This window comes from Lynx canadensis, chromosome B3 (assembly GCF_007474595.2).
Source record: "Lynx canadensis isolate LIC74 chromosome B3, mLynCan4.pri.v2, whole genome shotgun sequence".
NCBI lineage: Eukaryota > Metazoa > Chordata > Mammalia > Carnivora > Felidae > Lynx > Lynx canadensis.
Window position 1 is genome coordinate 51,943,817 of NC_044308.2, and position 24,590 is coordinate 51,968,406.

General features: G+C 37.1%; 2 protein-coding genes across 5 annotated transcripts in view; one reads left to right on the forward strand and one right to left on the reverse strand.

The window, feature by feature from the left end:
• The window catches only part of BCL2L10 (BCL2 like 10), an 83,358-nt gene extending 64,883 nt beyond the window's left edge, over positions 1–18,475 (forward strand). For both annotated transcript variants that reach the window (XM_030318180.1, XM_030318182.1), the window contains one exon: positions 18,161–18,475. In XM_030318180.1, coding sequence (XP_030174040.1) covers positions 18,161–18,284 — 124 coding nt within the window. In that variant the 3' untranslated portion in view covers positions 18,285–18,475. The remainder of the gene's footprint in view (positions 1–18,160) is intronic.
• The window catches only part of MAPK6 (mitogen-activated protein kinase 6), a 36,508-nt gene continuing 17,042 nt past the window's right edge, over positions 5,125–24,590 (reverse strand). For 2 of the 3 annotated variants that reach the window (XM_030318167.2, XM_030318168.1), the window contains exons 2-6: positions 21,294–22,483; positions 19,962–20,106; positions 13,613–13,777; positions 9,276–9,477; positions 5,125–7,376 (exon numbers count right to left, since the gene is read on the reverse strand). In XM_030318167.2, coding sequence (XP_030174027.1) covers positions 6,275–7,376; positions 9,276–9,477; positions 13,613–13,777; positions 19,962–20,106; positions 21,294–21,848 — 2,169 coding nt within the window. In that variant the 5' untranslated portion in view covers positions 21,849–22,483 and the 3' untranslated portion in view covers positions 5,125–6,274. Of the gene's footprint in view, positions 7,377–9,275; positions 9,478–13,612; positions 13,778–19,956; positions 20,107–21,293; positions 22,484–24,590 lie in introns of those variants that run through there. The other variant, XM_030318169.1, reaches the window with a different exon arrangement.

A 24,590-nucleotide genomic window follows, 5' to 3' on the forward strand; every position in this document is an offset into this window, starting at 1 on the left:
GATAAGGACTCTCATATACTGCTGGCAGGAGTGTACCTCAGTACATTTTGGGACAGCAATATGGCATCTCCTAGACTTGAAGATATGCATTGTCTGCGACCCAGCAACTAGATCTATACCCTAAAGATACTCTTATACATGTTTGCAAAAATTCTCACTGCAACCCCGTTTAGAGGAGCAAACTTTTGAAAACAAATGTCATTTTGAATAAAATGTAAATAAAAAAGTGATTAAAAGTGGATAAAAACATTGCAACACAGCAATTAAAGTGGAATTAGAGCTACATGTATCAACAGTTATATTTCAGAGACATATTGAGTGAAAAATGCAAGTTGAAAAAAGATTAACAATATGCCATATGGAATTTTAAAACATGCAAAATGTTTACAAAACCATATATAGTAAAAGTATAAAACTGCATGAAAATGATAAAATTCAGCAACGTGTCTTCCTCTGGGAGAGGCAGATAAATGTGATGTGGCGGGGGGTTAAACAGAGGGGTTCAACTTTATCGGTAGCTGGTTTATCTGATGCAGATCAACTCTAGATGAACAAAGCAAGTGACGTATATGTTTACTAACAATTCCAGGGGCACCTGGGTGGCTCAGTCAGTTAAGCATCTGACTTCGGCTCAGGTCATGATCTCATGGTCCATGGGTTTGAGTCCTGCGTTTGGGCTCTGTGCTGACAGCTCGGAGCCTGGAGCCTGCTTCAGATTCCGTGTCTCCCTCTCTCTCTGCCCCTCCCCTGCTCATGCTCTGTCTCCCTCTCTCTCAAAAATAAACATTTAAAAATTAAAAAAAAAAATTCTATACACCTTTTCTGTATGCTTGAAATTACATTTAAAAGACAATCAAAAAAGCGTAGGGGTGGGAGGGTGCGGAGGGAGGTGTACTGGCTCCAAATTAAGCCTAATTATTGAAACTTAAGAAATAGCTCTAAAAATGGTGATGCCACCAGTTCAGTGACATGACAAATCTGACACACATCATCCCAAAAGTCTGAAAGCTGCACAACAGGTAGAACATCCTTCTAATTCAGAGTAAGTCATTTAAATAGTAAATTATTTTTGGACATAAGATGGCAGAATAGGAAGCCTCAGAACTCACTACCCGCACAGAAACACTGACTTAACAATATATGGTCCCAAAAGACCTCCAGAAAACAGTTAGGAAGTCACAGCATACCGGACAAGCTCGACGCCAAGAACAGGTGCACTAAAATTGGAAAGGAAAGCGGTTTCATGTCAATGTCAGTCCCTCCCCCATGTTCCTCGTGATTGGGAGGAAAAGGCCACCTCACAGCTTCTCCCTTGGAAGGGAAAGAGAAGAAAAGAACGGTCATCCAGTGTTCCAGGCTGAGGGGCTACCCAAGAGACTGGCTTCAGTCTGGCCTGACTCAAAGCACTACTTTGGATGCGTGGGGGCCACTGAGAACAATCATGGGTTGTGGCAGAGCCAGAGAACCTACAAAGGGGTAAGAGACTACTACAACCTCCTAAGAAAGACACTGTCCAACTTGGGGTGAGGAGGAGGCTGGATTATGCACATAAGAACAGAGATGACACATACAGCCCCATAAAAAGTTTGAGATGCCCCCAGAAACTCTAGCTGGGATGACAGGGGAAGATCTTCCCCAGTACAAAGCCAGTCTATAAAGAGACAGAGGTGGCTGTTTCTCCACAGGCAAAAATCACAACAAATAACAAGGTACATAAACAGGGAAACAAGGCCCAAAGAAAGAAATCTCCACAAATTGACAGAAAAGAAATGGAGATCTACAAATTACCTGACAAAGAATTCAAAATAATCATCTTAAAGAAGCTTAATGTGCTACAAGAGAACACAGCTAACATCACAACATCAGGAAAACAATGCGTGAACAAAATGAGAAAACAAAGACATCAAAACTATAAAGGACAAACCAAACAGGAATTCTGGAGCTGAAGAATACAAAAACTGAATTGAAAAATTCACTAGAGGGGATCAACATCAGACTCAATCAAGCAGAACAATAAGTGAACTCTAAGGTAGTTCTTTTAAAATTATCCAGTCTGAAGAACATAAAGAAAAAACAATGAACAAAAGTGAAAAAAGCCTAAAGGACTTAATGAGACACAATCAAGCAAACCGTTGCACATGACTAAGAGAAGCCAGTTGAAAAGGCTGCATACTGTATGATTCTAAGTCTACGACATTCTGGAAAAGGCAAGAGTATGGAGAGAATAAAAGACCAATGGCTGCCTGATGTTAAGGGAAGAGGAAGGGACGAGTGGGCAGAGCACAAAGGATTTTCAGGGCAATGAAACTACTCTGATACTAAAATGGTGGATACATATTAGTATACATTTGTCTAAACATAGAGTACATACAACACCATGAGTAAACTCTAATGTGAACTGTGGACTTTGGGTGATGATGATGTGTCAATCTAGGTTCATCAATTATAACATACGTACCACTCTGATAAGAGATGTAGATAACGTGGGAGGCTATGCATGTGCGGGGGAGTAGGTATATCAAAAATCTTTGCACATTCTCCTTAATTTTGCTGTGAACCTAAAACTGCTCTAAAAAAATAAAGTCTACTTTTAAAAAAGCCCTTGAGGCACCTGGGTGGCTCAGGCCGTCAAGCGTCCAACTTTGGCTCAGATCACGATCTCCCAGTTCATTGAGTTTGAGCCCTGCAACGGGCTCTCTGCTGTCAGTGTGGAGCCGGCTTCGGATCCTTTGTCCCTCTCTCTGCAACTCCCCCACTCATGCTCTCTCAAAAATAAACACTAAAAAAACAAAAAAAAGACCTCAATTTCTTGACTCAACACCGTGTCCTTTGTTCCACTTTTCAGGGACTCTGTTGACAGGACTTCCTCAGGTAGAAAGGCTATAATGGGGACATAACAAGCTATGTATTCTGGGGTATAGGGGTTTGCCTCTTATTTAAATATGATAACACTGAGTAGAACAGGTTCTAGTACTGCACATGAACAAAGTGGATTATTTTTATTTTACCTTATGCTCAACTAGCATTCTACTAACCCAAAGCTGCCACCATTTTACAACCACCCATTCTATAGCAGATACTGTATATCCCTTGAAAGCAAAGACTGTGACTTATTATTCATCTTTGTATTTCTATCAGTGACTATGTAATGCTTTCCATATCCAAGATTACTAATAAATACTTGATGGACGTGTTAATGGTTCCTTTAGAAAATCCTTCTAGATAACTCATTTAATTTTTTGTTTATTTTTATTTTTGAGAGACAGAGTGTGAGCAGGGGAGGGGCAAAGAGACAGGGAGACACAGAGTTTGAAGCAGGCTCCAGGCTCTAAGCTGTTGGCACAGAGCCTGATGTGGGACTCAAACTCACAAACTGTGAGATCATGATCTAAGCCCAAACTGGATGTTTGAGCCACCCAGGCGCCCCTAGATAACTCATTATTAAAGGAATATTCTACTTGGCATTATAGCTTACTTGCAGATTTGCATTTTTTAATAAAGTGTGAGATTCATGGAACAAAAAAATAATGAAAATAAAAAATAAAAAAGACCTCAAATCAACAATCTAACTTTACATCTTAAGAACTAGAAAAGGACAAAAAACATCCAAAGTCATGAGAAGGGAAAAATATAAATTAGAGCAGAAATGGAGAACAGAAAAGATCAACAAAATCAACAAACCATTAGCTACACTGAGAAAAAGAGCAAAGACATAACATAAATCTTAAGTGAAAAAAGGACAAGTTACAACTGATACAGAAATAAAAAGGGCTAAGAGACTATAATGAACAAATTATATGCCAACAAACTAGATAACCTACAAGAAATGGATAAATTTCTAGAAACATGCAACCTACCAAGAGTGAATTGTGAAGAAATTAAAAATCCAAACAGACCTAGTAAGGAGACTGAATCAATAATCAAAAATCTCCCAAAAGCCTTGGGACCAGATGGCTTCACTAGAGAAATCTACCAAACAGTGAAACAATTAACAATTCTTCTCAAACTCTTCCCAAAAATTGAGGAGAGAATATTTCCAAAGTCATTCAATGAGACCAGCATTACCCTGATACCAAAATTAGACAATGGTGTTATAACTACAGGCCAATATACCTAATGAGTATTGATACATAAAGTCCTAAGACAAAACACTAAGCAAATCAAGTCCAACAGCACATTAAAAGGATATTACACGATCATAATCAAGTGAGATTTCTGGAATACAAGAATGGTTCAACATATGAAAATCAATGTAATTCACCACATTAGGGACAAAAACCAGGATCATCTCAATATGTGCAATAAAAGCCTTTCACAAACCACCTTTTCATAATAAAAAAAAAAAAAAACCACCACACTCAACAAAATAGGAAAAGGAAATTACTTCAAAGTAATAAAGGCCATATATGAAAATCCACAGTTTAACATAATATCCAATGGTGAAAAGCTGAAAGCTTCCACTCTAAGAGTTTGTCTTTTTAAGGTTAACTGGAGTATAAATTCACAACACGTGACAATGATACTCATCCAGAAAATACCTGTATTTTTTAAAAGCTCTGAAAATCCAAATGAAATCAGTGAATAGGTCACCGGGAAGGTAGAAGTCTGAATATTAATAGAACTGGCTTTGTATATAAATAAGGAAGACAAATGGAAAAGGGAGGTTAAAGGAAAAATGGTTTTATATTTGGATAGGTAAATAGGTAAGTTCTTGAACAAAGGAAACATGATGTACTGTAGAGCAAACACATTTAAAGGAGGTTCCTCTGCGTACTTCAAAACCTCCAAGGGCGCTTAATAGTTTTGAAATATATAAAACCTTATTCCATTTTAATGTGTGAAGGTAAATCAACAAGGTTTCTGTGTAGAGACAAAGAAGCTTTTTCTTTGAAGCCGTTTAGCCTAACATAGTCTAAAGTACAGCCACAATTTTGCTGAAAGGTGAGACTAAAGAATTTGCTAGTAATTTTTACTTTTCCTGCACTACCCTAAAGAGTTCAACAGGAGCCATAGCTGCTGGTCATGTTTATTTGTCCTTTTCTTTGAACAGGATAACTAAAGATACCGACAGTATTCAATAAAATAAAATAGATGAAACAAATTCTAAGAGACTCCAATACCACATGCTATATTTAACCTAATTTTATTCATGCTTGCCTTGGGATGGGGAACAGATCATTCAGTAAAAACATACAGTAAAAACAAAATATGTCTTATCATGTACAACTTTTAAACTACAATAATGATGTACCTTAATTACTTCCATGCACACAAGTCTAACATTACAATTTGTTTTGTTTTGTTTAAAAATAAACACAGTTAAGACTTCTAGGAGCATTTTATAATAAAGTAATTCCTAATGTTTCTTTGTAGATAGATCAAGCACCTCCAAAATACAAATTCCTATACACAGTGAGCGCTTTACTTAAAATGAATACGAAAGTAAATTAAGTACGTGGACAGCCTTAGGATGAGCCGACATTATATATTCAGCTAAGTAGGCAACAAACCATAGTGCCAAATGGAAAAAGTGTATTTGCAAATAAATTTCAAAAAGTCAACTTTTTATAATTAAATACAGAAAATATACTGATTTTCTAAAATAAATAAGATGTGATGTAGTAACACTTCACTATAAAGAATGCATACCAGAACATTTATAAACGGTGCGTGAATCTTATTAATAGTTTACTACAATAAACGCTGGCTAAATAGAAGTGCATGTGTGAAGCACTATGGATGGTATATGTTTTGCCACATACTTTTGTTACCTTGAGGTAGATAACACATGTGTACCAAATTCGGCATTCATTTTCAGTTGCTGCTGGTATCATGTGTTTTAAGAAATGTGTACAGTATGAAAAACTTGAAAATACTCATGAATGAAAAATGTTTTAGGAAAAAAATAGATATTTTCATGCAATTATGTACAGTCTCACTGTGTAAATTTCAAGGCAAGATTTTTGTTTCCTGTAAAACAGATCATTGTTCTATGAGAGAATGTTTTTTACTTGTCTTAGTGCATTTCTTTTGTCTCCTCCTGCATTGCATTATTTTGCTCTATTCTTTATTTTTGTGTGCAAACGACATGCCAGTTAAAATGAAAACCATCTCACATGTAGAAAAAAAGTCTGGATTTTAAAAACCAAGAACTAATAAAATCCTTTCTAAATGACACCATATGATTCAAGTAAAAAAATGACTTAAACACTAGTAATAAAAAAGACAAAACACATTTCATGAAGAATACAAAGAGAAATGTCTGCTGAGTGTTTTAGTTCAGATGTTTCAGAATGCTGCTGTATGTCTTATGAGGAATCTGAGGGGAAGATTTCATAGCAGAAGGTGTTAAGGTGGCCTGGATTGACTTCAGTGGGGACCCAACTGGACTGTGAAACTGCGGGATGCCTATGGATTCGAGCTGCTTGTTAAAGAGGAACTCCCCACTGTTGTTCAGAAATCCTTCCTCATTCCCTCTCTCCCCAAGCTTCCCATCCTCTACTGGCTCAGTTTCTAGCATTTCGGTATCTTCTTTCCTGCTAAAGAACTTGTCCAGGTAACTGGTATAAGTGTTTTCCTTCTCAATTTGTTCATCCTTCCTTACCTCACAACAAAATTGATTTATAAGAAAACAGTCCTCCCCACCACCCACAAACTGGCTATCCCAAGAAGACTGGTACAAGGCTTCTAACTGAGCCAAATTTGCCATGCCTTTTTCCTGTTTTTCTCGGCTTACTGACTTTGATATCAAACTTTTCAATTCTAGTTGGGACACTGAGCTATTCAAGTCATTCAATTTATCAACAACATCAGTAGGTTCATGTTGTGAACTAAGTTGAATAGTTCCTGCAATAAAGGAATCAAAGTCAAATCCCTGATTCTTTTCCCTTTCTTTTTCAGCCAGTTGCTGTGATGCTTCCTCTAGAGCTATCTGGGCTTTAACCAATCCATTCCTTTCACATTTTGACTTGCCTTTCTTATCAGACTTTTCTTTGCTTTGTTCTTTCCAATTGGAAAGATCTATGATAAGCTTGGGTTCATAATAATGGTTAACTTCACTCTCTCTCCAAACTAAGTTATCTAAATAAGATGATGACCTTGTTTTGTAGTTACAAGTATGGCTACACTCCAGATCACAATATTTGTTTTCATGATGATCTGGGTACTGCCAACAAGGCTCGGCAGAGTAATTCGTATCGAAAGCAGGATCCTCCAAATACTTCTCACGATCTCCATCCAAATATTTTCGAGGATCGACTTGTACTTCTTCTTCATCAGTGACATCAGACAGAGCTCTTGGGTCAAGCTGAACTTCATCAATATCAAAGTTGTTATGTATAGGCCAATCATGCTCTGAAAATTGGCAATCGTGGTACCTGAAAAAAATGAATACATTACTGTTAGTGCAGGGCTATGATTTCATTTTCAAATTCACTGAGTGCCTTTTAGGTGAAAGCACTCTGCTAGGTCTATGCAGGGATAACAGGAGCGTAACTCCTAACTTTAATGGAGAGGTAAGATCTATTACTACATAAAGTAATAAAAGGCAATTTTGGTAATTACCAATGAAGCCTATGATTACAACAAAATTCTAAGCCCTCCATTTTTAAATTTAAGATGAAATACCATTTTACACTTATTCCATCTTTTCTTTATTTTTCATCCACCTCAAACACAGCTGCAGATAAACATCTGAGTGACTGGCATGTCTACGGTTCAAGTCCAACAGTTTCATACACAGAAAAAACACTTTGTGGCCACAAAATGAATGTCTCTAATCTTAATCAGGTCTCTTACAGATTTTCACTGTACTGGTACCAAGTCAGACTAGAAAAAAAGGAAGGATTCCTAGAACTCATAATGAATAGAAAAAAACCTCTCCATGTATAAGCACTACCAAATACGGTATCCTCTTACTGACACAGCACAGCAAGGTGACCATTCATGCCCAAGTAGCAGCAGACTGGGAGACACACACAAATGGTTGGGGGATGGGGAGGAGAGACTAGGAAAGATATTAGAAGACATCTGGTTATGTACCTACTATACACAGGTAGTAGAAATGTTCATGTGGACAAAATGGTCATTGGCAGAGGTGTGTAAACATACAAATACCTGAACATTTTAGGAGGAAAATGCAATGACTTCACAAACTAATGATTTTTCTTTTAAACAAAGAAATATATGAAATTTTAAAGTTTTTCGACTGTCATTAGTGACTTAACACCTAGTGGCTAAATATCAAAATTATCTGAAGATTTTAAACATCGATCTATTATTATATGCTACAACCTTACTTTGAAGCAAAATTATACCTAAATTTCTCCAGAAATTTAGAAATCCTAAAAGAAAGCAGAGGGAAAAAAATCTTTAACTCAAATGTATGATATTATCCATTTTGATATTTTATACTATTCAAAATAGAAAAGTCCCTTATACTGGACCTATGTTAACTGAAGTTTTTTTTTTAATTTTTTTAGTGTTTATTATTTATTTTTGAGAGAGACAGAGAAAGACAGAGTACGAGCAGGGGGAGGGGCAGAGAGAGGGAGACACAGAATCCAAAGCAGGTTCTAGGCTCTGAGCTGTCAGCACAGAGCCCAACATGGGGCTCAAACTCACAAACCGTGAGATCATGACCCAAGCCGAAGTTGGATGCTTAACCAACTGAGCCACCCAGATTTCCCCCGAAAGTTAATTTTATGTCATTAGGAAAACAGATTTGAATAGCATATACCATGAATCAAAATAATTGCTATCCTAAGATACAAAAGATTATATGGAAAGATTTGAGACATTATGCAGATACCTTACTGGATTAAGGTTGAGTCTTGTCATCCAACATCTTAAATAGTAACTATTAATATTTAAATTACATAAAGGCTATTCAAAGACATTAAGTTTAGCAGAAACCCCAAGGGACCACCACTAATTATTTTTTTTAATTTACTTATTGTGAGAGAGCAAGCAAGCAAGGGAGGGGCCGACAGAGAGAATCCCAAGCCAACTCTGTACTGTCAGCACAGAGCCCCACACGGGGCTCAAACTTTCAAACTGTGAGATCATGACCTGAGCCAAAATCAAGAGTCTGACACTGAACTGACTGAGCCACCCATCCAGGCGCCCCCCATCAGTAAATTTTTAAGAGATCTACATTGTCTTACCATAATTTAAAAATAAAACTCACATAATAAGTGGGCTGTGATCATATAGTAATTAGTACACTGTTGTGAAAATATAATAAATTGTATTTTTCTACCTTAGCATCAATTTACCTTTCCCAGTTATAAATGTGACTATGAGTTTCATCCATAAGCAAAATATCATCAACTTCATCTTCAATATGAAAAGGATGACTGGAAATTGGCTCATCCATTGGAAAAGAATATATGCTCATGTAAGGATGAGAAAGCGCTTCCTCTGCAGTCAACCGATCCATTGGGCTAAATGTCAGAATTTGTTCCAGGAAATCCAGTGCTGCAAAAGAAAGAGATAAAACACCTTAACTGTACTGGAGGTCTGCCAACCAATGTAGAGGAAAAAAAGGGATTATACAATTAAAAGGTAAATTAATTTATCAGTGAAATAAAACTGATTTACAGATTAAAAGGATACCTATTCAATAATCTTAATAAATATTTGAAATGTACCCCAATCTCCTATTATGCTCAGTTACAAAAAATATATATATATATTAAGTTGAATCATCTGAAACTTCTATTTTTGTCAGTCAAAAATGGGCAAATGACAGCAATTTCATATGGTTCAACCTAGTACTATAGGTCGTAATCTCAGCTCTGCAACTCACAAGCTTAACTGAATTACTCCCTAGCTGTCAAGAGCTAGACAGATTACTTAAACTTGAACTTCAGTTTCTTCATGTATAAAATGGGTATATTGACAGATATCTTATAAGGTATAAAAATTAAATGTAAAGCATAGTGTCTAGTGCTTAATAAAAAACACTTTCCCCTTTCCTTCCCTTATCTCACTGACTAGCTGCTGTACTAATTTGTTGATCTCTGTCTCACATCAATCACTGGGCCTTCCTAAGCTGCTAACTCAACCTGAACCACACTGTCACCAGCCTGAAGGTTGCCCTTACACCACCACACACTTGTATGCCTTATGATTTATACCAATCTTCAACTTTGAGTGATTTCCCCCATCTACTTTCTCTGCTCCCTAGCCGTACAGGCCTGATGAAAGCTACATGCAAAATCACACCCACGGCTCACTACAAATTCATACTGTGGAATTGCAATTTGGCCTTTGCTATTATTGCTCAGCAATGTTCCACACCATCTCTTTACACTATCATTCTCAACAGATAAACCCGCTTCACATTTACCTCAATCCCTAGTTCACTATGGCCTGTCACACACCCCTGTATCTTTACCTCTGTCTCTAAGGAAAAGATAATTCTTCCATTTTCAATTCCCGATTTCTCATTAATGTAAACAATAGCTGATTTTTTTACAGCCTTTTATATTTTACAAAGTGTTTTCATATACATTACCTCATTCAATACTCAATCACTCCAATAAAGACTATAGAAACTAAGACTCACTGCTATTCAGGCCCTGCAGTGGCCCAGGGCTGAGGCCTCTTCCTCTCCTCCCCCTTATCCCCCTCTTATCATATTACCCTAATCTAGGAAGTCATTTCACAATACATCAAGCTGTTCTTGGTTGTCTTGCAAAAGAGTCCATCTTAATTAGCCCAGGGACCATGTGTCACAAGGCAAGAGACACTCTAAGGCACAGGTATGAAGGGCTGACCCAGCACAATCAGAGAGAAGGGAGATACATATCCCAATACACAAGAGGAATATACTCAAATCGCTAGCATTTGGGAACTGTAGGCAGCAGGTGGAAAGAGGAAGAGATAACAAAGAAACTAGCTAGGCTGAGCTCCCAAGTGCATGCAATATACACATACATAGACTATTTCCATAATTACAGAAAGTTCTATTGGACAGCACTGCTCTAAAGGAAATAAATCTATTTGCTATGATGGTGTTGAAGTGTGCTAAGACATAAAAAAAATTTTGATGTGAGAAAGCAAAAGGGAGGATGAGAGAGAAGTATAGGGGGAAATGAAAAAAGATTATTTCATTGAAAGATGAAGACCACTAGGGTTCTGGGGTGCCTGGGTGGCTCAGTCGGTTAAGCGTCCGACTTCGGCTCAGGTCATGATCTTGCAGTCCGTGAGTTAGAGCCCTGCGTCGGGCTCTGTGCTGATAGCTCAGAGCCTGGAGCCTGTTTCGGATTCTGTGTCTCCCTCTCTCTCTCTGACCCTTCCCCATTCATGCTCTGTCTCTCTCTGTCTCAAAAATAAATAAACATTAAAAAAAATTAAAAAAAAAAAAGACCACTAGGTTCTTAATTGTCTTCATTACTACATGTTAATTCATATGTACTTAATCTTGTTTGGCTTTTTCCTCTGAAGATCATGAACAGAGTGGGAGAAAAGAACATGTATTTCTTATGAAGTCCCCATTGCCTCAGAATGTGCTCTGTTCCAAAAATAAAACTCCAATGTTAAACTTGATTAAGAAGAAACTGGTGTAGAGCACATCTACACAACATATCTTTAGTCTCAGGAAATTTAAAAACTCTGCACTGCACTTGTATATAAGCATAGTTCCACTACTTGTGAATACCAAGGATCTTTGGCTGATGGTTAATTAACCCATTATGAAAGACATACATTCAATGCATTATGAATAAATCCCAGCCATCAGGCAAATATTCAAGTTGATTCACAACCAACTAAGACATGGTCCTGACCCTAATGAGGGTAGGGGAAATAGAAGATTCAAGTTTGGCTAGCCTGCAAATGCTTCAACAGCAATGTCCTACATTATTTCTAGCTTGCCTCTTTGGATAAGACACAGCAATAGCGACAACGGCTCAAAGCCAATCAAGGTTATTCCTGAGCAATGTCTCTCAACCTGGCTGAGTGGAGCCACACCTGTAGAGGGCTTTAAAAACAGACACCTGCTCTACTCCCCACCTTACCTCTGGATTCTGACCGAACAGTCTGCATTTTTAAGAAGCTCCCACTTGGGACACCTGGGTGGCTCAGTCGAGCATCGGACTCTTGATTTCAACTCAGGTCATGCTCCCTGGGTCGTAGCATCAAGCTGAGTACAGAGTCTGCTTCAGATTCTCTCCCTCTCTCCTGCTGCCCCTGTCCCCATCTTGTGTTCTCATTCTCGTTCACTCTCTCTCTCAAAAAAAAATTCTCCCACAGAGGATTCTGAGGCACAGTCCAATGCTACGTGACTACTGTTCAGTTACGAAAAAGGGTGTCATGACATGGCTACAAGGTCAGGACAAGACAGCGCACTGGAATCTGAATGTGAAGATAAGACTTGAAGACTGGTTAGGAATGTAGAACTATTGAAAAGGAAGCCTACAAAACCTGCTGAAATTAAATACAGCTGCTTCCTCATTACTTAGGCATTTACTATATAGGTTCTAAGCACAAGTGAAGAAAACAAAATGTCATTATGATATCCCCATCCAGTGCCTATTTCTCAAAACACTTGCTACTTTAAAACACTTTGATACACACTAACCCAAACCACATACAGTGATCAGAGTGGGTAACATGAATAATGGATATGTAATTAAGAGAAACAACTATATATCCCTAACTTGATTCATGAGAGAACTATACAATACTGACATCGATGTATCTTAATATGATAATTCTTAAAAATATAAGACACAATCAACTTTTAAGAAAGATTTTCCTTATGTCCAATGCTCATCCTTAAAAAAATGTTATCCTGGGGCACCTGGCTGGCTCAGTCAATACAGCATGCAACTCTTGATCTGGGGGTTGAGTTCGAGCCCCACATTGGGTGCAGAGATTATTTAAAAATAAAATTTAAAAAAAATTATCTTACTACAGGTAACCACTACAAGAGTTAAAGACTTTTGTATATTATTTATATCAACAAATCCTGAAGACATGTCACTCTTTTTTGAAACATAAAATTATTGTGTTAATGGTCAACAAAGTTTTGATTCTAAGTTCCTACCCCTTTCAAGCTTGCACAAATTCTCATATTTAGCACCTAATATTCCGAACACGAACCTGCAAACTCTAATGTAATGTGTTTGCTCATATGGAGTTTTGCTCTTTCCTCTACTTCTTTGCCCAGAAGCCTTTGCTTTCTTCCAACTCAATTCACTTTCATATGTAAATAACATGCATATTCATACCCAACTTATCATATAACCCTCACAGAACATTTTACCTTAATGAGGGACAGTGTTTCTAGATGCTCACCTATGCCAGAGAATCAGAGGTGCAAGCTAAAAAAGTAGATGGAGTTAGAACCAGGAGAGGGGTTCAGTTTATTCAATCTGAAAAATTATTCAGAGGAACAAAGAAAGATATCCCTCTCTAAGAGTCAGGGAAAGGGAAAGTAAGGGTTGAAATTTTAGATATATCTTAATGTCTAAAGACTTTTTGGGAATATATAGATCCTGCTTGCATGCATGCATGTGCACACGTGTGCACGCACATGCACACACATGCACACACATACACACACACACCCCATTACATGATGGTTACTCTTGAGTAACAATACCTTCTCGACTAATTCCTGGAAGCAGCTGAGTTAAAGGTTTGTGTGGCTCAGTCATGTCATTTCTAATGTAAACTGGAATTACGCTGAGAAGCTCCTGACGATCTTCCTCATGTACTACAGGAATAGATTCTAAAATCAGCTGCATCTGTTCAAGTTCATGTGCACCTGAAATTAGATAAACATCAAATACAATATAAACATATTCCTCAATGCTTACTTATTTGCAAAAGACATTCTAAAGTTATAGGAAACTAACTTAAATACTGTAATGACCACTGGGAGGAAAACGGTTTTAACTGAATCCTTAATCAGCATGTTTCTTTACTTTGAATATCATCAATCTACTCAAAAAGCAGATCTATTCCGATTTCAGCTCACTGACATATTTACTTTTGGCTGCTTTGTTGCCATAAGAAACTGACCCTTTATGTTTAGCCTTAAATTAAGGCATCATAAAGTAGTGAAGAAGGCAATGAACTGGGATTCAAGACACATGGATTCTAGTCGTGGCTGTATTGCTAATTAACTGGCTATACCTCTGGGCATACTTAAGATGATAAAGGCTTCATTTCATCACCAGTAAAATGGATGGCTGGACCAGATCTGCACAACAAGAAGTTTTATAGTTATAGGTTACGCTCAGGTAGCCATTTCAGAACCAGTATTAAAGACATAAAAGCGGGAAGAGGTGCCTGGGTGGCTCAGTAGGTTGGGTGCCCAACTTTGGCTCAGGTCAGGTCATGATCTCACAGTCTGTGAGTTCGACCCCGTGTCCAGATCTGTGCTGACGGCTCAGAACCTGGAGCCCGGAGCCTGGAGCCTGTTTCGGATTTTTTGCCTCCCTCTCTCTCTGCCCTTCCCCCACTCACACTCTGTCTCTCTCTCTCAAAAATAAATAAGCATTTAAAAACTAAATAAATAAAAGGGGGAACTTTAAGCTAAATGGTGACTAAAGAAAACCATTCAGTTTGCCTTTCCACGAATTTCTAGAATCCATTCAATCTCCCAAATTTTTCTTGGGGTTCCTACTATGAGCAAGGTACTTTAAAATACAGCTATGAGGGCACCTGGGTGGCTCAGTCGGTTAAGTGGCTGACTTGGGCTCAGGTCATGATATCACCGGTTTGTGAATTTGAGCCCCATGTTAGGCTCTTTGCTGCCAGCTCAGAGCCTGGAGCCTGCTTTGGATGCTGTGTCTCCCTTGCTTTCTTCCCCTCCCCAACTCACAATCTCTCTCAAAAATAAACATTAAAAAAAAAAAAGTTAAAAGAAATACACCTATGAAACAAAAAAGACCAAACCTCTGTCTTCACGGAGCTTACAATCTAGTGGAGAAAAACAGATAATAACTCTGTCAACATTTATGTCAAATGCCATGAAGAAAAATAGAGTAAGCAGGGAGGATAAATATTTATGTCAAATGCCATGAAGAAAAATAGAGTAAGCAGGGAGGATAAATAGCAGTGTTAGGGGCAGGATTATTAAGTTATGCAGGATGACCAAGGAAGGCCTCCTTCCTTGGAAATGCTGAAAATTAAAGAAGTTGGAGAACACACCATGCATTCATGTGGAGGAAAGGAGTTACAGAAAGATGGGGAAAGGCCCAAAGGCCCATAGGAGACAGAGGGCTTGTCCAAGAAACAACAATTAGTTAAGTGTAGCTGAAACAGAATGGCTGCAGGGAATAGAAGATAAAGTCAGAATGGTACCAGAACACAAAGGGTATGCTTTATCCTGAATTTGATAGACATTACAGAATTTCAAGTAGAAAAATGGCATGTTCTGATTTATGTTTTCAGACAAATACTATGGCTACTATGTGGTAATTAGGCTACAGACAGCAAATATTAAAGCAGGAAAGACAGTTAAAAATCCTGCAATAGACCAGGAGAGACACAGTGGTTGACTGAACCACAGGGAGGTGGGAAGCTAATAGAGATAATAACAAGCAGTTAGATTCTGAATATATTTCAAAGGAAGAGTCCATAGACTCTGTACTGACCAAAGTGAAAGATGAAGCCAAGATGTTTGCCTTGGCAACTAAAAAGTGGATCTGGTTTACACAGATGAGGAAGACAGCAGAAAAAGAAAGGAGGGAGAAATACCAGTTCAGTTTTGGATAGGTTAAATTTGAGATGGTATTAGACATTTCAGTGGGTGTCTTTTATTGCTGTTCATTTGAGGCCTCTATCTAATAAACATCTCCCTCATGCTGCTTTTGTTGAATGGCTCACAAATTTACCAATAAAGGAGAAGAGAATTAAAACTGGATCTTTCAAATCATTTTACATATAATTCTCATTAACTGTTTAAAGTTTACATGGGTGTAAGATCAAAATATTGTTATTTAAAGGTGTTGTTTAATCCAGTTATTTTTATTGCTATACTTGAACAATTCTGAATATGTTGAATGAATAATCAATATAGCATTAAGTTCTGACCCCATTTCAAATGACTTAGAGCATGATATAACAATTATAAACAAGCTAGTTTTCCTGATAAAATATTCATTATTGTGGCAGCATTAAAATATGTCCACAAATTTCGGTGCCTGGCTGGCTCAATCATTAGACCATGCATCTTTTGATCTCAGGATCCTGAGTTCAAGCCCCTCATTATGTGTTGAATCCACTTTATTTTATACTGTTTTCACGTTTATTTTTGAGAGAGAAAGATACTGAATGTGAGTGGAGGAGCAGAGAGACGGGTAGATGCAGAATCTGAAGCAGGATCCAGGCTCTGAGCTGTCAGCACAGAGCCCAATGCAGGGCTCAAACTCATTAACTATGAGATCATGACCCGAGCCAAAGTCAAACACTTAACCGACTGAGCCATGCAGGTGCCCTGTAGAACCCACTTAAAAAAAAAAAAAAGTCCACAAATTTTTTGGTACTCTTCCCTTCAAAAGGTGGAATCCAACTTCCCTCCCTTTGAGTGTGAGGTATACTTAGATGACTTATTTCTAATGCATAAAATAAAGCTGAAATGACTGTGTCACTTTTGAGTCTAGGTCACAAAAAGACATGCTGCATTTAGGGTCAACTGGTTTTTGACAGGGCCAAATAATTCAATCAGAAAGAATAATGTTTTCAGCAAATGGTGCTGGAATAACTGGATATCTACATCCAAAATAATAAAGTTAAATCCTACCTCACACCATATACAAAAATTAGCCCAGAATGGATCACAGACCTAAATTCAAAAACTAAAACTATAAAATTCTTAGGGCTCAGGCAATAATTTCATATATATGACACCAAAAGCAAAAGTGACAAAAGAAAAAAAATAGATAAAATGGACCTCATCAGAACTAAAATCTTTTGTTTCCAAAGACACCATCTAGAAAGTAAAAAGAGAACCTGTGGAATGGGAGAAAATATATTCAAATCATTTTTCTGATTAAATGATTTGTATCCAGAATATATAAAGAACTCTTATACCTCAAATATAAAATACAAACAACCCAATTTAAAAATACGCAATGGAGGGGCACCTGGGTGGCTCAGTCGGTTAAGTGTCCAACTTCAGCTCAGGTCATGATCTCATGGTTCATGCGTTTGAGCCCCACGTTGGGCTCTGTGCCGACAGCTCAGAGCTTGGAACCTACTTTGGATTCTGTGTCTCCCTCTCTCTCTGCCCCTTCCCCTGCTCATGCTCATGCTCTCTCTCTCTCCAAACATAAACATTAAATAATTAAAAAACAAAAATATGCAATGGATCTAGATAGTTCTCCAAAAATGACACATTGTCAATAAACACACACTCAACATTATTAGTCATTAGGTAAATGCAAATCAAAACCACAATAAGATACTACTTCATATTCAAAAAGAATATAAGACAGACTACATTTTAATTAATGTTGGTGAGAATGTGGAAAAATAGAACCCTCATACACTGCTGGTGGGAATGTAAAGTGTTACAACCACTTTGGAAAATGGTCTAGCATTTCTTCAAAAAGTTAAACATAGAGTTATCATATGACACAGTAATTCTACTCTTAAGTATATACAAATCCAACAGAATGGAAAACATAAAACTACACAAAAACTGTTCACTGATGCACATGGTAGCATCATTAACAATAACCAAGAAGGACAAATAACCCAAATTTCCATAAAGTGCTGAATGTATAACCAAAGTGTGGCACATACACAGAGTGGAATTATTTAGCCACAAGAAGAAGACATACTAATACATGTTATAACATAGATGAACCTCCAAAATATTACATTAAGTGAAAGAAGTCATTTACAAGGCCACTTGTTATATAACTTATTTACATGAAATACCCAGAACAGGCAAATCTACAGAGAAATAAAGTAGCTTAGTGTTTGCCAGGAGCTAGAAGAAGGGGGAAATGGAAAGTAACTGCTAATGGTTACAGGCTATCTTTTAGGGGGGACAAAAATGTTCCAAAATTAGATGGTAATACAATCCTGTGAATATGCTACAAAATACTGAACTGTATATCTTAAATGGGTGAAGTGTATGGCATGTGAATTACATACTGATAGGACTTTTTTTTTTTTTTTTTTTTTTTTTAAGATACAGAAGCTTTCTCCTTGCTCTCTTTTGGATCATTCATTCTGGGGGAAGCCAGCTTCATGAAGCCAACATAATGAAGACATTCAAGCAATCCTATAGAGAAGACCATATGATGACAAACTGAGGCCTCCTAATAAGTCATGTGAGTAAGCTATCTACAAGTGGATCTTCCTGCCCCAGTCAAGCCTTCAGATGACTGCAGACCTAACCAACACCTTGACTAAACAAATCTGAGTTAAAACCACCCAGTGAAGTCACCTCCCAATTCCTGACACATACAAAGTATGAGATAATAAATGTTTGCTGTTTAAGCAACTACATTTTGAGACAGTTGGTCATACAGCAACAAATAATACAGTAATTATTTTACATGTTGGAAGGTACTTGAATATCAGGAATATAACCTCCAATTACAGTATTGTTTCTAGGAAAAGATTCAATCCACTCAAGCATTTAGTTTCCAGGAATAACTGGTATTTTCTCAGTTTTCTAAATTGAAATTCAATCACTATCAAACATATCAGAAGAAATTTCAGATAAATTTAGGGGGAAAACTACAAATGATTGGTCAATGTTACATAAGCTGAGTAGTGCAAATGTCAGCATTAAAAAAGAAAAGTAAGGGCATTTGGTCATACCATCCTTTCTTCAATAGTGTTCTCCTATGCACCCTTATCTTTCTTTTAGTAATCCTTCTTTTGTAAGCAGACCCTGCCCTTTCTTCTGCTCTTAGCATAATCTGGGAGTGGTGGGAGGGCCACTCTAAGTAAGATTGGTTAGAGAGAAAAACAATAATGTCCAAAGAGAGAAAAGACCTAAATCACCATCATGTCACTTCTCTAACTAAAAAATCTTCAGTACCTTACTACTTCCTGGTTTTCCAAATGGAATTCTTCTGCCTACTTTCTAAGTATTCTGGCCCCATCTTAACTAGACATAGATATCTTCATTATTTGACACCTTGCTTCCATCCAACTTTTTGCACCAATTCTCGCATGTACACAATTTCTGTCATCAAACTTTTCTCACTGATTCAGGTTCATACCCTCATTTACATTACCACTTTTTTCTTTCTCTTCCTCTCACCAAAATTCTTCACTATTTCTATGTAGTGGAAAATCTCATAGCATCAAACTCAGCAAAAAATTCCTTGTTTCTGAAAGGTCAAAGGAGTCAAGCAACAGGACACGGCAGTGCAGGCAACAGGGATGATAGTGGACAAAGAATTACTGGGTTTTCAACAATAGCTAAAAATTTTGACTACGAGTGACAAATACTGACAGCATTATACAACTCAGGTATCATTTACCACAGATTACCAAAAAGTATTATAAATCTAAAAATACAACATTATGTTTGGGGTGCCTGAGTGGCTCAGTTGGTTAAGCATCTGACTCTTGATTTTGGCTCAGGTTTCTCATGGTTCATGGGATGGAGTCCCACATGGGTCTCTGCACTGACAGGGTGGAGCCTGCTTGGGATTCTCTCCCAGCCCCACCTCCCGTCCCTCCCTTGCTCACACTATCTCTTTTGAAAAAACAGACATTTTACAAAAAAACACACAACATTATGTTTAAGATAAATACAAAAGAACACTAAAATTCTGACTATATTTGCTGTGTGAACAATTCAGTGAATATATGAATAAGTTTTTTAAATTTTTTAAATATTAAAAACACCATTTTCTCTCTTAATATTCCAGACTACAATTGTTTTAAATCTTATGTAATTCTTGCTTCATAGATACATGTAAAATTATTTCTCTTTTGGATAATTTTCCATATATTTTAAAATCTCTAACCTGCAAAGAGGGTTTTACCAGTCAGCATTTCAGCAAAGATGCAGCCTGCAGCCCACATATCAATGGCTTTAGTATAATTATTAGGAGAAAGTAAAAGACGTGGAGACCTGTACCATTTAGTAACCAATCCTTCAGAAAGATGACCCTGAAAAAGAAACAAAAACATAGTTCAGTTTTTTTCTTTAGCTGAGGAACAGTACAAAACTTGAATCCCTGATCTTAAAAACGAAACAAAACAAAAAACAATAAAAACGAATTGTGAGATCCTAACAAAATACAGTTGGTTTCTGTATTTTTAAGGCGCTTATACTTTTCTGGCTAAATAGGAGCTTAAACTCCCCCTGGGATATATAATCTATAAGATGATGTTCACATGAAGTCTGCTGACCAAAATATACTGTAAGAATTTAGTGCTGATTCTAGGTCACACTTTCAAAACATGTTTCAAAAGAGGAGCTATTTTTCACTTCAGGTCTTAATTAAGGAGCAGGCATGTTTCAAATCAATGAGGGAAAGGTAGAGAAGAACACCAAAGGTGCTACTTCTAAACTAATGCCAAGCTCCTTACTGACAACCCAGGGGACTGGCTCTACTACATATCCCACTCTTAATCAATTTTGCTACTTTACATTTATAAAGCATTTAACAAAAACAGTTATACATATATTGTGTTACTTCATCCTCAAAACAACCTTGAAAAATTATGAAGGTAGATGTTAACTAGGGGTTCTTTATAACCAAAGCAGCTCCACTTTAATGTTTTAAAGATCAGGATCCCACAGATAATTTCATTTGAAAACTAAAAGACCAAAGTTCAACTCAGAAAATACTAACTTCTTCTATGAAGGCAAAAGGTTACCTAAAGTACAGTTACTATGAATCCCTTTAGCTATTCTTACTTCCCATTTTATCTTCATGCAAATTTAGATAGCAAACTAAATTAAGTGTGCCTAAATAAGGCATAACAGAATACTAGAGACTCAAAGGGACACAAGACATATAAGTTCAAATAGCATCCCCTCTTAACTTCAGATAGAACCACAATTCTGCCCTACACACTTAAGAATATATCCCACTTTTAAATAAGGGAGAGTTTCAGTTATAATAAATAACCATACACTTTTAAGAATTTTTATGTAATTAGGATCCCACTCCACCTTCCTTTTAAACACAGATTCTGACTGAAAGATCTGTATCAGAAAAAAAAAGGTACCATGTAAAGTTTAACACAGTTAAGGAAAAACATCTGTCATAATATAAAAGAAAATACAAGACCTATTCCTGATGATACACATCAGTTTAAAGATCTGTCTCAGCTGGCTTTGCACCTACCTTATGGGAATAATGGGGATCCATGATCCGTGCAAGACCAAAGTCACCTATCTTCAGCACCAAGTCTTCAGTATTAATGAAAAGATTAGCTGGTTTGAGATCTCTGTGCAGTACGTTTGCAGAGTGAATATATTTGAGCCCACGTAGCAGCTGATACATGAAAAGTCTGGCATGCTCTTCCAGTAAAGGGCCCTGCTCCAGCACATTAGCCAAGTCTGTCTCCATGTACTCCTGAACAATGTAAACACTGTTCAGTTCGGTAAGAGAGCCCACATCGTCTGTTAACTGGCTTCCACTAGGACCAAGAATTTCAAACACTTTCACAATGTTATCATGGTCAAGTCTTCTAATAATTTTGATTTCACGTAGAGCATGTTTGACACTTTGGGGATCAGTAAGGACAATTTTCTTGATGGCTACTCTTTTGTCACAGTCATTGTCTACAGCAGAAAAAACCAAGCCATTGCCTCCACAACCCAATGGTTTTAAGTCCATATACCTAGAGCCCAGATCAAAACCATGAATGTTCATGAGACTTTCAAATTTCTCTGCCATTTTGAAACCTCTACTATTGCCTTTTCCTTTCGAATTGTTGAACTTGTGTAAACAAGGAAGAAAACTGACATCAAAAGGAAAGATCTTTCAAAAAAGGAAAAGAAAAATAATTTTGCTTCCACAGCAAGATGATTTCTTGATGTTCATTGCATATGCCAACCAGGCCCGTTGAGTTCCCCTTAGATTTAAAGCTCAAAAAGCTCTACTCATATTGAGAATTAAAAAGATTGCAGTACTCATAGTTCAAGAAAGGGGCAGCAATTCTGCAGACATTTACAGAAAACACTCAAGAAACTCAAACGGAATGAAATGACATACTATGCACTCAGATTTACTGTGCTAAACGATTTAACATTTAACAAAAATGTGAATAAATATGCACACAACAGGCTTCTATGAACATTCTCCTCACAGTGCAGATACATTCAGTGTTGGACTGGTCCTGAGCAGCATCATTCTAAGGTGCTGGTAAGCACTATTTCCGTTTTGCCTCTTTTCTTCCTTTGTTGCTGTGTATTTCAACAGGAAGCCCTGGTGGCTGTTGGTTAACAGAAGATGTCTTTTGTTAGTGATCAGGTGGCTCCAGCTCACCACAATCACAATCAAAGCTACCGTCCATCTTACTCTGATACAACCTAGAGGATGAGAAAAAAGAAGGAAAGAGTCACCATTGCAGGAAATGCTCTTCTTACACCTTTGTTAAATGACACGAACTGAGCATTTAGCTATAAACAACTACTGGTACATTGAACTTATTTATTTATAGTCACCAAATGGAAAGATGACCCTCAATCAAAAATAGCTATCCATGTTGTAAGCAATTCACAGGTACTAGCTCTGACTCTAGATCCCACCATACTAGATACTTTATAGTATTTACAGTCATTAGGTTGTATCATTTCTTAAATGCCAATGAATGAAGGAAGGTTCATAATTGTTTTACAGAGCTCTTTAGAACTTTTTGAGGACAACATTAGTAACATTTCCCTAAAACAAACAAAAAAACATAATGAGCCTGCAATGTGTTAGTCTTTGTTAAAAAACATGTTTACTTATTAACTATGCCAATGGATACAGAATAAACAAAAATCTAATAGTACAAATAAGAAATCTGCAGAGCATGCTCTTCAGTTTACAAAAGAGTGAACCTGAACAGTGAATAAACCAATAAAGGTGTTTAACTCTACCGGTAATTAGAAAAATCAAATTATTCGAGAAGAAAACATTTCAGATTAGAAAAACATTTTTAAGAGTTTGCTAATATCAAATCTGAGGAGGAATGTGGAAAAACAAGGACTTTCATACAATATTCGTGAGTTTAAATGAGTAAAAGAATGAGAAAGAGCACTCTGGAATAAATAAATATGTACATGAATAAGTAGCATACCTATGATTTGGTAATTTTTCTTCAAAAAACATTCCCTAGAGAAATACTTGCAAATGAAAAAATGCCCACTTTTTTTTGTAGTGGCAAAATATTAAAAACAGCCTAAACTTTCAACAATTGGAGAATAAATGAACTACATTCATATAGGGAACCACTATATAATAGTAAAAATGAATAGATGGTTGAAATCGCCATACACTCAATTTAAAAAAGCAAACTCAAGATAGAAACGGACATGCTGAAACCAGTTATTTCAGGTTCATAAACAGGCACAATGTTACTTTATATATCTATGTCTATATAGATATAAATACAGATATATGGCAAATGTATTAAAAACATGATTGGTAAGTAACAAATTCACGATAATCATTACTTTGAGCAATGAGAGAAGGGATTACCATCAGGGTGGGGTTACACAGTATGCTACAACTACATCTTTAATTCTTTTTTAAAAATATGTATGGAGGCATGACAAATTATTAAGAATTTAATAGAACTGGGAGGTATGTATGTGAAGAGCTCATATAGTGGGGGAAGACTGGCTGACAAATAAGCAAAACACAGATGTCAGATGGCAATAACTGATGTAAAGAAAATAAAAGAGAAAGGGCACAAGGAGAGTGGTTAGGGAATGTCTCTAGTGAGGTGATATTGACAGCAAAGCCCCAAAGCAGGTGGGCCTCAGGGGTGCTGTGTGGGAGTAACTGTTGTGGACAGAAGGGCTAGCACATCAAAGCCCCTGAGGGTGAGTATGTGTCTCCTGTCTGAGACACAACTAGGTGGCCAATGTAGTAGCTCATTTAACGCATGTAATACAGGCTAACTCTTATATGGAAAGGCTTGTTGTTGCTGCTTTTTGATCTAATAGCTGGCAAAGGTGTACGTACAGTGTTATTTTCTGAATGGGTCTGAAGAAATTGGAAGTGGGACAAGTGCAATATTCATTTATTCAAAGGGCTAATCATTTAAAGGCAATGACAAACATGAAATAAAGCAGTCCATTCTGAACTTGAATTATGTGACAACTTTCAATCACCTTCAGCTGTGGCTTAAGAGAACTGCTAGCACCCTCAAACACATGAGCTGTTTCACAGTAGTGAAGCTTTTGTACAATAGGGAATCTGCCTTTATTTCCTGCCTTCTTCATATTGCCACATACCTCACATGTGGAAATACAAGATTCTGAAAAATATAAGGTACAGCTACTTGCCACAATCTGAGCAAACCACTTTCAAGAAATCCACAAACATTATAACTGTGTGAAAGAGAAACTGATGATACTGATAACTCAGAGTCTAGATAAAGAATCCTTATGGCAACAATTTCACAAAAATTGATATTTACTATCACTG